General features: G+C 42.4%; 1 protein-coding gene across 4 annotated transcripts in view; it reads left to right on the plus strand.

Moving 5' to 3' along the window:
- MYRIP (myosin VIIA and Rab interacting protein) overlaps positions 1 to 16879 on the plus strand; it is a 938202-nt gene that overhangs the window by 178527 nt on the left and 742796 nt on the right. For all 4 annotated transcript variants that reach the window (XM_073678116.1, XM_073678115.1, XM_073678117.1 and 1 more), the window contains exon 2: positions 7867 to 7989. In XM_073678116.1, coding sequence (XP_073534217.1) covers positions 7880 to 7989 — 110 coding nt within the window. In that variant the 5' untranslated portion in view covers positions 7867 to 7879. The remainder of the gene's footprint in view (positions 1 to 7866; positions 7990 to 16879) is intronic.

The raw sequence follows: 16879 nt of genomic DNA on the forward strand, positions 1-16879 counted from the left end.
AGAGACTTGACCCGTGGAACTGCAAAACCACACTTGTATTTCTCGGGCCTACACCAGACTACTTTCAACAGATATATTTGTGTCTGAACAATCAGGAGACACTATTATTTATTTTTTACGGCAAAAAATGGCAAAAGCAGGATAATACAGAAATTTGACCCGTGGAACTGCAAAACCACACTTGTATTTCTCGGGCCTATACCAGACTATTTTCAACAGATATATTTGTGTCTGAATAATAAGGAGACACTACTGTTTTTCTTTACAGCAAAAAATGCAAAAAAGCAGGATAATACAGAGATTTGACCCGTGGAACTGCAAAACCACACTTGTATTTCTCGGGCCTACAACAGACTATTTTCAACAGATATATTGGTGTCTGAACAATCAGGAGACACTATTATTTATTTTTTATGGCAAAAAATGCCAAAAGCAGGATATTACAGACATTTGACCCGTGGAACTGAAAAACCACATTTGTATTTCTCGGGCCTACACCAGACTATTTTCAACAGATATATTTGTGTCTGAACAATCAGGAGACACAATTATTTATTTTTTACGGCAAAAAATGCCAAAAGCAGGATAATAGAGATTTTTTACTGTGGAACAGCAAAACCACAGTTATAATTTACTGGTGTATACCAGACTTTTTTAAATATATATATTTGTGGCTGAACAGTGAGCGACACACTCAAACTGGTTTTTTTAGATACAAATGGCCCAAAAGTGGATAATACAGAAGTTTGAACCGTGGAACTGCAAAACCACACTTGTATTTCTCGGGCCTATACCAGACTATTTTCAACAGATATATTTGTGTCTGAACAGTCAGGAGACAGTATTATTTATTTTTTACGGCAAAAAATGCCAAAAACGGGATAATAGAGATTTTTTACCGTGGAACAGCAAAACCACAGTTATAATTTACTGGTGTATACCAGACTTTTTTAAATATATATATTTGCGGCTGAACAGTGAGCGACACACTCAAACAGTTTTTTTTTAGATACAAATGGCCCAAAAGTGGATAATACAGAGGTTTGAACCGTGGAACTGCAAAACCACAGTTCTGTCTCTCTGGCCTACACCAGGCTATTTTCAACAGATATATTTGTGTCTGAAAAATCTGGGAGACACTATTATTTTTTTTTTACGGCAAAAATTGCCAAAAGCAGGATAATAGAGATTTTTTACCATGGAACAGCAAAAGCACACTTCTGTCTCTCTGGCCTACACCAGACTATTTTCAACAGATATATTTGTGTCTGAAAAATCAGGGAGACACTATTATTTATTTTTTTTACGGCAAAAAATGCCAAAAGCAGGATTATAGAGATTTTGTACCATGGAACAGCAAAACCACACTTCTGTCTCTCTGGCCTACACCAGACTATTTTCAACAGATATATTTGTGTCTGAAAAATCAGGGAGACACTATTATTTTTTTTTTTACGGCAAAAAATGCCAAAAGCAGGATAATAGAGATTTTTTAACATGGAGCAGCAAAACCACAGTTATAATTTACTGGTGTATACCAGACTTTTTTAAATATATATATTTGCGGCTGAACAGTGAGCGACACACTCAAACTGTTTTTTTTTATTCAAATGGCCCATGGAACTGCAAAACCACACTTCTATTTCTCTGACCTACACCAGACTATTTTCAACAGATATATTTGTGTCTGAAAAATCAGAGACGCACTTTTTTTGGAAGGGGGGTGGGGGGGGACACCAAAAGGTTAATAAGACGGGTATTTGTACAGTGTGAAGGAGGAAAAAAAAAGAGGATTTAGATGGAAAAAAAAGATTTTTCCTGGCCCCCGAGACCTTGAGCTAAGTCCAACAATTTCAGCAACAGGAGCACACAGGACTGTAATGCAGCGTTTGCTGGTATAACCACTGCGTCTCCAATGCAGCCTGCCTGCCTGCCTGATATCTGGGATGGATATTAGTCCTGAGAAGGACTGTTTGTTTGATCTGGCAGCCTGTACAGACCCTACACTAACTATTTCGCAGAATATATCTCTCCCTAAATCAGCAGCGCTGTCCCTACACTGTCTGATCCGGAGCGACTGTGTCCAAGATGGCGGTGCCCGGTTTTAAATACTCGAGGTGACTCTGTGCGGCCAGCCAATCACTGTAATGCCCACAAACAACATGGCTGTGGCATTACAGTGACTGGCTGGCAATCCTTGCATGTTCATTGGCTCTGTAAAGAGCGCCAAACATGCAGGGCGGAGACCCGAGCTACCGCCCGAGTAACCCAGAAATGCTCGGTGCTCGCCGAACATCCCGAGTAGCGTGATTCTCGGGTGAGTACCGAGCAGTGTCGAGCTTGCTCGCTCAACACTAGTTAATATGCAAACATTGAATATATGAAATTTAGACTACATTACTTCTATATAAAACTATACTTAAAAAATGAAGGTACTTAGCTCACAACTTGGCCAATGCATGTGAGCTCACCAGACATGACAAAGTGTACCTTTCTTTAATGCTGTATCCTTTTGTTTGTATATTATGTTAAGGCTGTTTTTAATTAGTGCTGGATCATACCAGGCCTTTAAATTTGTTGGCTTTTAGCCTAGGAGTGGCATGTTTAATAAATATTAGCTTTTGGGACATTCCATGTGAACTTTTAAACATTTTTTCATGTTACACCCACAAACTTAAATGTATTTTTTTGGGATTTTATATGATACACCAACACAAAGTAGCAAGTATTTGTAAAGTGTAAAGGAAATGGTACATGGTTTTCTAATTATTTTAAGAACAATAATCTGAAAATTGTGACATGCAATTGTCTTCATTCCCCTTTAGTCTGATACCCCTAAATAAAATCGTGAGTGACCAATTGCCTCCAGAAGTCACATAATTGGTAAATTAAGTCCACTTGTGTGTAATTTATTCACAGTATAACTACAGCTGTTCTATTAAGGCCTCAGAGGTTTCTTTGTGAACATTAGGGAACAATCTGCATCAGGAAAACCAAGGAACACACCAGACAGTTCTGGAATAAAGTTGTGGAGAAGAGTAAAACAGGGTTAGGTTATAAAAATAGGACAAGCTCTGAACATCTCACAGAGCACTATTCAATCCATCATTCAAAATTGGAAGGAGTATGGGACATCTGCAAACCTACCAAGACATGTCTATCCACCTAAACTGATATCCCAATTAAGGAGAGCACTAATTAGAGAAGCAACCAAGAGGCCCATGGTCACTGTGGAGGAGCTGCTGAGATCCACAGCTCAGGTTGTAAAATCTGTCCACAGGACAACTATTAGTCATATACTCCACAGGTCTGGCCTTTATGGAAGAGTGGCAATAAGATAACCATTTTTGAAAGCAAGGCATAAGAAATCAAATTTGCAGTTTGCAAAAATCCATGTAGGGGATGCAGCTAGCCTGTGGAAGAAGGATTACTGTTTAGATGACTTCAAATTAGAACTTTTTGGGCTAAATGCAAAACACTCTGTGTGGAAAAAAAACTGCACATTATCATGAAAACACCATCCACACCATCAAGCATGGTGGTGGCAGCATCATGATAAGTGGATGCTTTTCTTCAGCAGAAACAGGGAAGCCAGTCAGAGTTGATGGGAAGATGGATGGAGCTAACTACAAGGCAATCCTGGAGGAAAACCTGTTAGAGGCTGCAAAAGACATGAGACTGGGGCATAGGATCACCTTCCAGCAGGACAACCCTAAATATGCTGCCAGAGCTACAATGTATTGGTTTAGATCAAAGCATATTCATGTGTTGGAATGGCCCAGTCACAGTCCACACCTAAATCTCATTGAGAATCTGTGGCAAAACTTGAAAATTGCTGTTCATAGACTCTCTCCATCCAATCTCACTGAGCTAGAGCTAGTTTACAAAAATTTCAGCCTCCAAATGTGCAAAGCTGGTAGAGACAGGCCCCAAAAGACTGGCAAAAATAATTGCAGCGTAAGGTGGTACTACTATGTATTAATTTGCGGGGTAGCTGAATACAAATGCACAATTTTCAGATTTATATTTTTTAAATATTTAGAAAACCATGTATTATTTCATTTACACTTCAGAAATACTTGAAACTTTCTGTTGGTGTATCACATAAAATCCAAATAAAAAACATTTAAGTTTGTGGGTGTTATGTGAAAAAATATGGAAAAGTTCACGGCGTATAAATACTTTTTCATGGCATTTTATTAATATATAGCATATCTACTTTATGTTTATATAGGTATACTGTATATAGTTACACCTAGCATACTGTATGTCAATGCTTCCATTACAGTATACTGTACAGGGAACAGTTAGGGTCTATGAAGCCTGCTACAGGAGATTGTACTCAGAGGACGACACAAGTTCTGATCCTTTAATTGCCAGTATCAGTACTCCAAACTAGAATGTTCTGATAGAAATGCAGTTAAAGGCAGGTAGACAGACTGAGAAAAAGCAGGGTTTTGGAAACCACTTACAGTACAGACCAAAAGTTTGGACACACCTTCTCATTAAAAGATTTTTCTGTATTTTCATGACGATGAAAATTGTACATTCACACAGAAGGCATCAAAACTATGAATTAACACATGTGAAATTATATACTTAACAAAAAAGTGTGAAACAACTGAAAATATGTCTTATATTCTAATTTCTTCAAAGTAGCCACCTTTTGCATTGATGACTGCTTTGCACACTCTTGGCATTCTCTTGATGAGCTTCAAGAGGTAGTCACCGGAAATGGTTTTCACTTCACAGGTGTGACCTGTCAGGTTTAATAAGTGGGATTTCTTGCCTTATAAATGGGGTTGGGACCATCAGTTGTGTTGTGCGGAAGTCAGGGGGATACACAGCTGATAGTCCTACTGAATAGACTGTTAGAATTTGTACTATGGCAAGAAAAAAGCAGCTAAGTAAAGAAAAACGAGTGGCCATTATTACTTTAAGAAATGGAGGTCAGTCAGTGCGAAAAATTGGGCAAACTTTGAAAGTGTCCCCAAGTGCAGTTGCAAAAACCATCAAGCGCTACAAAGAAACTGGCTCACATTAGGACCGCCACAGGAAAGGAAGACCAAGAGTCACCTCTGCTTCTGAGGATAAGTTTATCTGAGTTATCAGTCTCAGAAATCGCAGGTTAACAGCCGCTCAGATTAGAGACCGGATCAATGCCACACAGAGTTCTAGCAGCAGACACATCTCTAGAGCAACTGTTAAGAGGAGACTTTGTGCAGCAGGCCTTCATGGTAAAATAGCTGCTAGGAAACCACTGCTAAGGACAGGCAACAAGCAGAAAAGACTTGTTTGGGCTAAAAAACACAAGGAATGGACATTAGACCAGTGGAAATCTGTGCTTTGGTCTGATGAGTCCAAATTTGAGATCTTTGGTTCCAACCACCGTGTCTTTGTGCGATGCAGAAAAGGTGAACGGATAGACTCTACATGCCTGGTTCCCACCATGAAGCATGGAGGAGGAGGTGTGATGGTGTGGGGGTGCTTTGCTGGTGACACTGTTGGGGATTTATTCAATATTAAAGGCATACTGAACCAGCATGTCTACCACAGCATCTTCCAGCGGCATGCTATTCCATCCGGTTTGCGTTTAGTTGGACCATCATTTATTTTTCAACAGGACAATGACCCCAAACACACCTCCAGGCTGTGTAAGGGCTATTTGACCAAGAAGGAGAGTGATGGAGTGCTACGCCAGATGACTTGGCCTCCACAGTCACTAGACCTGAACCCAATCGAGATGGTTTGGGGTGAGCTGGACTGCAGAGTGAAGGCAAAAGGACCAACAAGTGCTAAGCATCTCTGGGAACTCCTTCAAGATTGTTGGAAGACCATTTCCGGTGACTACCTCTTGAAGCTCATCAAGAGAATGCCAAGAGTGTGCAAAGCAGTCATCAAAGCAAAAGGTGGCTACTTTGAAGAACCTAGAATATAAGACATATTTTCAGTTGTTTCACACTTTTTTGTTAAGTATATAATTCCACATGTGTTAATTCATAGTTTTGATGCCTTCAGTGTGAATGTACAATTTTCATAGTCATGAAAATACAGAAAAATCTTTAAATGAGAAGGTGTGTCCAACTTTTGGTCTGTACTGTACATGCGTATTGTTTTATTACAGGAATGAAGACAAATCACCTATCAAAGCGATTTGCAAAATTTCACAACTTTCCATACTGGACAAAATTATTAAAAAAATATTACAGTTTTAGTTAATAAACTCTTTGTTACAGCTTCTTCACAGTCTGATACACAACATTAAATTATATTTAAATGTGCTGACCCCTAATTTACGTTAAATTCCAGGGGTCTTTAGCCTTCAGCAGGATGTAAAGGTTGCAGCCGATAAGTGATTACTGATATGCTGCAATGGTCATGAGATGGACTGTTAAGGGGACGGTTGCAAACAACTTTATTAATAATGGAAAGCAACAGAACCCGGGGTTCGCGATGCAGCCTGGAGGACTGCGACCGAACACCTTCCGGGTAAGAAGATAAAACAACCAACTGAAATAACAATCCCTTCCGTGTTACTGTACACCAGAACGGGAATAGGGATTCGCACTATCTCCGTTAACTGCACGAGAGATGTGCGACAAATAATGTATCCGTAGCCCTGTTTACTGCACAGGGACTATGCAGTAGGCGCTAGGATGCGTGTGTGGTTCACGCCGGCGTATACGTGCTCCCAGCCGGTGTGCTACCAGACTGAGGAGTATCTCTCCACGTGGCCAACAGGCGGTGCCGGGAATACGAGGTCTGCAGTCTGCTCGGGGTGTATAGCGACCCCCTTGTCCGAGCCAGACCATCAGACGAAGCTACCTGCCTCCCTACATCTAAGGCTGCCTATCCCCCGCTAAACCTGCCTGTCAGAAGCTATAACAGCAATAGCACACATGGAGCCCAAACAACCAAGCGTCCACACAATAACACCATCTCAGCTCAATGATCAGAGCGTACCGCCATGTTTGTGGGCGGGCTATTTAAAGATTAAGCCCAGCCCACCATCGCATTATTGGTGACGTCACCTGCGACCAATCAGGCGGTGCCAGGTCACCGAATCAGCTGACTCCCAAACCACCAATCACGGTCCGCCATGTCACGGGCATGCTCAGTGCAATGTATCCTGGACTTAGGCTGTAGCAGCCCTGTTTCCCTCCGCAACCTATGCTTCATGTTGCTAGGAACAAAGACCCAAGAGACAACTTGTACATCTCGTGCACCAGCTAGGTGTTGGGACTGATGACAATGCTGATCAGCATCTTCCCTGGCTGGAACGCAGTGGGAGACCACAGAATCCACTGATGATTCTGAACCCATTTCAGATCCAGAAAACACCTAACACGGACCTTACCCCTAACCCCTCAGATGTTCATGCCAGCAATCCAGAGTGGGGCAGAGTAGTAAATGCGGAGGAGTGGCACCAGAACAGCTGATCCCAATATGTTTTTTTTCTTAAATATCCTTGAGTCCATGGATTATAAGTTGTAAAGTAGGGGACAACCCTTTATCACAAATATAAATAAGATTTTTCAAGGATTAGTGTTCCTTTAATGAATCACCGCATTTATATCTTTGATATTTTACTTACTAGTCTAATTGGTCCATATATGCTTTGTAAGTACCCACTCAGTGCTGAGACCATCATATAAAGCAGATGCAAATTATGTTTTCTTGTCTTTGAGAAACAAATAGACACTGGCAGTTAAGGTATTTTTTGCAGATGCTAATGAATGTTATTGTGCATTTACCTCAAATAAAATATGTATGATCTCTATAATTAGCTGAAACGGTTTGTGTTTCACCAGGTAGGGAGATGATTGCAGTTCTATGTGATGCACAGATTCCTTTAATTGCTTTCAGGTTTAAGGAAAACATGGGGAGGAAACTCGATCTTTCTGGTCTGACTGAAGATGAAGCTGAACATGTCCTTCAGGTTGTCCAGCGAGATTTCAGCCTCAGGAAGAAAGAAGAAGAAAGGTTAAGGTAGGATATTTTTTTTCTGATGTGGAAAGGGTGGTGAAGCGTGAACCATAGTTCATATATTAAACCTGTAAAAGGTTTCATCTACTGTTATGCTGCTGGATTCCACATACTCATCATTATTTTGACACTAACTGAACAAATATTTTGCAACAGTAGTGTCACTTCATATTGTATCATTTTGGACAGGTTTGCATGATGTATCATAAAATATGTATTTTTTCTGCATAACAGTTCATCGTTTCACTTAAAGGGAGATTCTCATATTAAGAAATTTGTATAGTTAATTAGACAGTATGAAAATAAGTAACTTTGCAATTGACTTGCTTTTGCTATCTCTTGTTATTCTCCGACTATGAGAGCTTTTACATTACATAGGGTACAGCTTGTTGCCTAAGATGTCGACCACCAGAGCCTGGCTGAGTATGCACAGTAGCTACATTCCGGGTTGAGGAGTTAACTCCTAAAATACCAGCCACCTATCTCCAGCCTATTGATTTCTATACATCAGTTAGGCAGCTGCTCACCTCCCCTTCACTCTGAGCTCCTTAAAATGCTGCTGTTATCAGTCTTGCAAAATCATAATTTCATGGCACATACCAGCGGAAGTTTCCAGAGCAGCTCTCCTATTCATTACTCACAAGCCATGTGCTTATTCAAACTCTGTGTTATCTCTATATACAAATATAATAATAACAGTGTAGATGTAAGAACAAACACTGACAGACACTAATATGTCACAGTAACAAGATAAAGCTCAGTAGTAGGACAAAGCCACTGAACCAGAACTGTGTCTCAAGGAAGAAGACTGCCTGCCCCCCCCCCACAACCAATACTAGAGCACCTTTCATCCCGTATTCTGCTCTTGAAAAAGGAAAGTTGTGCTGTGATTGGTTGCTATGGGTAGCAAAGGCAAAGAATCACCTTTATATAAGATATGTTGCATAGGATACACTAACACTTTGCTGTATATATCTGTCACATAGGATATACTGAGACTGCTGTGTATACATCATAGAAAACACCGAGACTTGGCTGTATACATTACATAAGATACACTGAGACTGTTGTATTCATCATACAGAACACACTGAGATTCTGCAGTAGACATCACGTAGGTTACGCTGCAACTGCTGTATACATTACATAGGATACACTCAAACTGGGGTATATATATAACAAAGGATACACTGTGACTGCTGTATATACATAATAGGAAACACCAAGACTCGGCTATATACATTACATAAGATACACTGAGACTGTTGTATACATCATACAGAACATACTGAGATTCTGAAGTAGACATCACGTAGGATAGGCTGCAACTGCTGTATACATTACATAGGATACACAGACTGATGCATATACATAACATAGGATACACTGTGATTGCTGGATACATCACATAGGATACCCTGAGGCTCTGTGGCATATATCATGTAGAAAACATTGAGACTGCTGTATTTATCACAAAATATACATTTTGACTGTATGTACATTATATAGGATACAGTGAGGCTACTGTATACATCACATATGATACATGGAGGCTACTGTATAAATCTGAATATAGAGCTCAATAAATTCATCCTGGTCATATAGCAATGTAACTCATCCCTAAAAATATTTATGGATGCTGAATGTTTGCATTACTTAAATATGTGAGACATGAACCATACATTATTTATGTACCTTGCCGCACTAACCACAGTGATAAAGACTACATCAGGTTATGTATATATCATACTAAAAGCAGGACATCAAAACCAAAGAAATGAGCCGGAGCTCAAGTTGGTACACTTGCTATGCGTAAGAGCACGTTCACGCTGTGGCCATGCCACAGACAAAACCTCAAAAAAACAAAATGAATATATACCGTTTAGTCGCAAATAAGTAAATAGTAATAGTATATGTAACTCACATAGAGTACTTGATTAACAGTATTTTGATCAAAAAGTGTAAAAGCCATCCCACCACGACAAGGTGTACCCAGTCGAGATGGTCCTATCCTGTCTCTAGTATTAAAACCTTACCTTGTATCAGCGACCTCAATGTGATTAAGGGCAGAGCAGGATAGGGGCCCAGCTGTTAAGTCACCTGTCCATGGTAAGCGATATAGGTGAAATACCTATCTTAGAAAGGGGGGAAATTCCCCTGTTTGTACAAAGAACAAGAAACTACAGCAAAACAGAAATAATAAGCCGGAGCATAAGTTGGTATACGTGTAATGCTTAACAGCACTTTCACACTGTGGCCATTTCACAGACAAAACTCAAGAAAAAAAATAAAATGAGTATATACCCTATTTTAGGGTATATATTCATTTTGTCTTTTCTTGGGTTTTAATATAAGCACATGGTCATACTGTAGACTTTTTCTGCTGTGTGAGACTTGAGGACACAGTTTGATATTTGCGACTTTTCGATGTATGTCATCAGTTCAGTTTCATGTTACATTTTGTTCTTAATTGAACTTTCACTTCTCGGCTATGATTCCAACTGTGGCCCACATGGAAAAACTAGTTTTGACGTGAATGCAATGTGACATTAAAGTCATTGATGTAAAAACATTATTGTTTCAAAACAACGCAATAGGAAATAAATTGTGATAATAACATTAGCTTTGTTAAAATAAAAGTTACAGACTGGGAGAGAGCAGGGCAAAAAAGTAATGATCATTATATTGGTAGGCCACTATATTTAGACTGCAGGCTCAAGTGTTTATAGTTTATTTGAGAATGCTATAGTACAGTATTTAGAAATATTCTGATTATTTAGCATTTTGCAGTCATGTTATAGTCATTTAGCAGTATACAATGATGTCTTGCAGTACAGGGATTCTGAGGCCAAATCTGACTTCCCACTGTACTAGTATGTTCTTCTTATGTCTGCTTTCTGTTTTCCTGATACTCCAGTTTCTTCGCACATTCCAAGACATACTAAAAGATGAGTTGTCTTTATAGAAAGTCTGGTTTATATGTGTGTGAGTTTAAGGTAGGTAAAATAGGTCTTGAAGAATTTTGATGATTTCACACTGTTCATTGCAAACGGTAAATTCTTGATGAATTCTGCACAAGGAATTGACATACCGTTGATTTCCAAATCCTCACCACTAGAGTGAATCTCTTGAAATTCAAATTCACCGAATTTTCCCTCCAAAATTCAATTTACGGCGAATAAATTTGTAGGCAATTCAATACTGGAAAGCTTATAATTGCATGTAAAATACACTTAGGGAGAGGAAAGAAAGAACATCGCTAGCCATAAGAGCTTGCACTTTACAGGCAAAAGAGGACCACGCTGACCATAAGAGCTTACACTTTACAGGCGACATAGAAAGGTCCCTGCCACCCATTAGAACTTATACGCTGAAGAAGAGAGAGGGCCCCTTTGATCATAAGAGATTGCACTCTGCAGGAGAGAGAGAGGAACTGTAACATCCCTGGCAGCGTGCTGGAATGGCTTACCATCTCCCACCATGCAAAACCGCCAACTTACCTATCAGTCCAGGCTGTGCACTATACTCCTTTACTCTCTCTGCTGGCTTAGGGCGGCGGCGCTGTTTCTTCCTGATTCTTAAAGCTACAGTGTGCGCAGTCCTAATGCGTCCGCAGCCTATAGCTGTGAGTCACTGGATACTTAAACCTCCCCCACCCTGTGTGAGGGGCCTGAGCATCACTTTCTTTCAGTTTCAGTTTGTTCTGTGCAACTGAGTTGCCAGGTCCTGTCCTGTATCTTGTCTGTTTCCGCCAGCCTGGGGGCTGAGTACCCAGGCCCGTTACCTGTATCTGTGACTTCTAGTCTTCTAGTCACTCGCTACTTCATTGCAAGTACCTTGTGTGTATCTGGTTCTGCTTGTCTCGTTTCCCTGCCTCCGTATCTACCTCCTGTGTTCTAGCTATCTTCCTGTGTTTCCCAGTCTGTTCCATGTGAACGGAGCCCTGTCCTGTCTGCCTGCACCTGCGGTTCCGCTGTGCTCTGCTCCGCTTGTCCTCCGCACCTGCGGTTGCGCTCTGCTTTGCTCCGCTTTTCCTCAGCACCTATGGTTCTGCTCTGCTCTGCTCCGCTTGTCCTCCGCGTCTGCGGTTCCGCTCTGCTCTGCTCCGCTTGTCCTCCACGCCTGCGGTTCTGCTTAGCTCTGCTCCGCTTGTCCTCCATGCCTGCGGTTCCGCTCTGCTTGTCCTCCGCGCCTGCGGTTCCACTCTGCTCCGCTTGTCCTCTGCACCTGCGGTTCCGCACTGCTCCGCTTGTCCTCCGCCCCTGCGGTTCTGCTCTGCTCTGCTTGTCCTCTGTGCCTGCGGTTCTGCTATACTCTGCTCCGCTTGTCCTCCGCGCCTGCAGTTCTCCTCTGCTTGTCCTCCGCGCCTACGGCTCTGCTCTGCTTGTCCACCACACCTGTGGCTCTGTTCCTGTATCCCAGTCTGTACTGGTCCCTATCCAGCCCATTTTCCTACCTGCCAGTATCGGCCTGTCTGCATACCAGCCGTGCCTGCCAGTACCCATGTGTTTGCATACCAGCCGTGCCTGCCAGTACCCGCCTGTCTGCATACCAGCCAAACCTGCCTGTTCCTGCATTCCCGGATGTGGGTCAACAGCTTTGACCGGGGTCTGACCTGGAGTAGCACCTGGGCCACCTCCCACGTCCCTCCTTGAACCACGAAGTCGATTAAGCCGCCGTGTGTTCGTGGTCAGATCTGGCGAGGCCTCTAGTAACGCCCCTCCAGGCACTCCTCGGTTCGTGGCCCAGTAGCACCACTATCCACGCTCACGCCAGTCAGTTCGGGCGTGAGCGTAACAGGAACCCACCGCTGACAATAAGAGCTTGAACTGTACAGAAGAGAGAAAGTACCCCGCTGATCATAAGAGCTTACACTCTACAGGTGTGAGAGAGAAAACCCGGCTGACCATGAGAGCTTACACTCTACAGAAGAGAGAGAAAGTTCCTGCATGGTCAGACACAGCCATCACATATATAAATAGGAGAACAACTGAGTATAATGGCATGATAAACTTTATTTCATAAATAATTCATTTAAAAATTAATGAATCACATCAACAGTTTAAGATTTAAATACAGACTAGGACATGCGGACAAATAGTCCCTTATTTTTGTTGCTACATGCAGACCTCTATGAAGAGATAATCTCAAAGATCATAGGGAGTGCTTGTGCAGGGACAGAGGGATAAATGCATAATCAAATTACTTGAAGTTAATAATACTGAATACTAGTGCCCACTCTGACCAAATGCTGCATTAAATCTCACTCACCCAATATAAGAAAGCCCAACAAATAAGAGGAACCGCACAGGGACAGGACAAATGCAAGGAAGAACCTCGACGCGCGTTTCGCCGGTAACTCTTGGCTTTTTCGAGAGGCATGTGTATCATTGCTTCCAGGACCTTTAAAAACGCCCACCACAAGTCACATGTTTTGTCATGACTTGACAAACTGTTGATGTGATACATTAATTTTTAAATTAATTATTTATGAAATAAAGTTTATCATGCCATTATACTCAGTTGTTCTCCTATTTACATGTTTGCTTTGAGCAGGCAAGTCGCTGTGGAGATGGGGGCTTAATCCCTCTCTTTTGAATCCCTCACCCGCATGTGATAATATGCGGGCCGCAGTCTGTTTTTTTAACAGCCATCACATAGCACACAGCAGGGGCACATTTATAAGATTATCTCAGCACAGGAACATTTTATTTAAACACATCCAATTGTGGAAGTTATTATTATTCCAAGATCAATTGATTAAAATGAACTTTTGTTCATGGGAAAACCCCTTTAACTCTACAGGCGTGAGAGAGAAGACCCCACTGACCATACAAGCTTGCACTCTACAGAAGTGAGAAAGAGAGTAACCCGCTGATCATCAGAGCTTATACTCTACAGACGGGAGAGAGAGGAGACTGCTAATCCTGGAGCAACTCATGCCCCATGCTTATTTAATAAGCACATGCTTATTTAATAAGCATATATGAGGCATATATGTAAAGTTTGGGTCATGAGACCCACAGGAGGGTTGAGACTTGTGTCCACAATACGGATGCTGTACAATCCAGTGAATTAGCCCTCTTGATTTACTTCAAGGCAGAATAAGTTCTAAAATTATTTTCTAAAATGACAATGTTTCAAAGTACTAGAAACACAGAAAATAATTTCATTTGTTCTGTAAAAAGATGAGATAGAAGATTTTTCTGTGGAGGCCTGAATTGATGAGTGCGCTGCACGGGTTGGGGGATGCTGAGACAAATATGACACTATCATATGTCCATGAGTCACATACTGAAGAGACCAAGAAACAGCTTTTGTTTTTGTAACCTTCTATCAAAACAGATAATTAGTCTACCATTTTCCAGCAATTCAGTAAATGCCATCCAGTCTACAGCACGATATCTCCTAGCAAAAGCAAGACTAGCCATAACCTTTCATTGCTCAAAAATGATTTGTTTTGATGAAGAACTGACTTGTAACCAATATTAAAGATTTAGCGAGCATTACTTAGTTTGTTTTCTCAAGTGTGAATAAATTGCTAAAATTGTATTAGTGCCAAAAAATGTATTAAAACCACAGGCATTTTAGTGTAATAAATCTGCAAAACAAAAAGGAAAATTATTTTGAAGATAAAGTGGTCATTAGATCTTTTCTAGACATTTGAATACATGCAAGAATTGCCAGAAGTGTTTTCGTACCAGTCATGTAAAAATATATCTTAGTTCATTTATTTAAAGGAAAACTAAGAATGGGTCCCATTGTAAGCTCATTATATTTAATAATACGTAATAAATTAGTTATGAATTCAAAAAATATTTGTATAAGGAGCTCTGTGTTTTTATTATATGATAAACGACCTAACAGTCACAACAAGGGAGCTCAGTGCACAGGCCGTTTTGCAGCTGTGCTGGAGATTAATATTAAAGGGAACCTGTTAGGGCCCCCATGTCCTCCAACCGAGCAGCATTCACAGATGTCTGACTAAATTCCCTCCCTACCCAACCCTGTATAATGTTATTCTCTTTAATTAATGTTTAAAAAAGGCATTTATAACCTCCGCTTTTCCTATGCCAATTAGGGCTTTGACTAGTCAATGAGACGTTAGTTTCCGCACACTAGTCTGCCCTCTTTCCATGCTATCATGCCCCTGTGGGCGTGATGACATAATTTTTGCGAGGCGGCATCATTGCCATCCCCTGCAATCCTCACACATGCGCGCCGCTCATTTCGACAGTGTCACTTAACCTCTATAGCCGTGTGTATGCTTCCCGGCTTCAGAGGCGTACTGCGAATGACCAGAAGTTCAGAAGATGGCATGTGTGAGATTTGGAAGTAGCTAGCAATGACGCCGGCTCGTGCAAATTATGTTATCACACCCACAGGGACGTGATAACATGGAAAGAGGACCGACTAGTCTGGGGAAACTAACGTTCCATCGACTAACCAAAGCCCTAATTAGCATTGGAAAAGTGGATCTTATCAATGCTTTTTTAAAACATTAATTAAACTGAATAACATTATACAGGGTTGGTTAGGCAGGGAATTTAGTCATTTGTATGTTAGTGCTGCTGGGTTGGAGGGCATGGGGGACCTGACAGAAACTTCTACCCTCCCCCCCAAACTAATTATATGACTCCATAGCCCTTTAAAAGATAATCAAACAGATCACTTTATGACCTGAAAGTGTTGGTCCATCAGCAAGAAATCTTCTTTTGAATTTCTGTATACATGTTGTTTTGAAGTACATTGGGGAGTGAAAAGAAAATGCACTTCCATCTCGCCAGCCTCACACTGCATTCCCTGCGTAGCACCATCCTCCTCTGGTTATTTGACAGATTGTTCAGTGTAACGGGTCTGGGAGGCGGAACCTCTGAGCAACTATACAAGGGGGCGGTCCTTGTAAGGAAGCGGGTGGCGCCCAGGGAAGATGGGCAGGTAGTCACAGCAAGTGACCAGGGCAGTCTCTGGGTAAACGGGCAGGAGGTCACGGCAAGTGACCGGGACAGTCTCTGGGTAACGGGCAGGTGGTCACGGCAAGTGACCGGGACAGTCTCTGGGTAAACGGGCAGGAGGTCACGGCAAGTGACCGGGACAGTCTCTGGATAACGGGCAGGTGGTCACGGCAAGTGACCGGGACAGTCTCTGGGTAACGGGCAGGTGGTCACGGCAAGTGACCGGGGCAGTCTCTGGGTATAGGGCAGGTACGACCTGTGACGGTTGAGCCTCCAGGTAGGCTAGCAGGCGAGTAGCAGATGTGTGCTCCCAGGTGAGCAGGCGAGAGTCTCTGGACAGGCAGGTGGTCACAGCATGTGACGGCGGAGCCTCCAGGTAGGCTAGCAGGCGAGTAGCAGATGTGTGCTCCCAGGTGAGCGGGCAAGCTGGACCATAGACAGACTGACTGGTGTCAGAAGGCAGACCGTCGGACCTCAGGCTAGCAAGCAGGTAAGCGGATAACAGGCAGGAATCAGACAGCAAACTGACAGGAAACTGGCAGGTAACTGGCAGGTAACTGGAAACGGGACCTGAGGGCTGAAGCAGAGTAGTGAACAGTGCAACAACATTGCTCGGGCACCTCCATTTTGGAGGAGGTGCCTTATATATGGAGGGATCCTCCGGCCATTGGCCGGGGACTCCTTAGGGCGGGCGCGTGGCCCCTTTAAGAGAGGGGGAGCGCGCGCGCGCGCCCTAATCACAGTGACCGGGGGAGAGCGCGCGCTGCAAGCAGAACAGGAGGAAGCCGCCGGGCACGGAGCAGAGAGGTGAGGGGAACAGCGTCCCTGCCTAGCAGGAGGCAGGGACGCCGACGCTACATTCAGCCATGTAACAGAGTCAACGATCTGTCAATCAACCAGAGGAGGCAGAGGAGGGGGGGGTGCTGTCCAGGGAATAC

The sequence above is a fragment of the Phyllobates terribilis genome, unplaced genomic scaffold (assembly GCF_046119375.1).
Source record: "Phyllobates terribilis strain yellow unplaced genomic scaffold, ASM4611937v1 Scaffold_4__5_contigs__length_816908805, whole genome shotgun sequence".
Taxonomy (NCBI): domain Eukaryota; kingdom Metazoa; phylum Chordata; class Amphibia; order Anura; family Dendrobatidae; genus Phyllobates; species Phyllobates terribilis.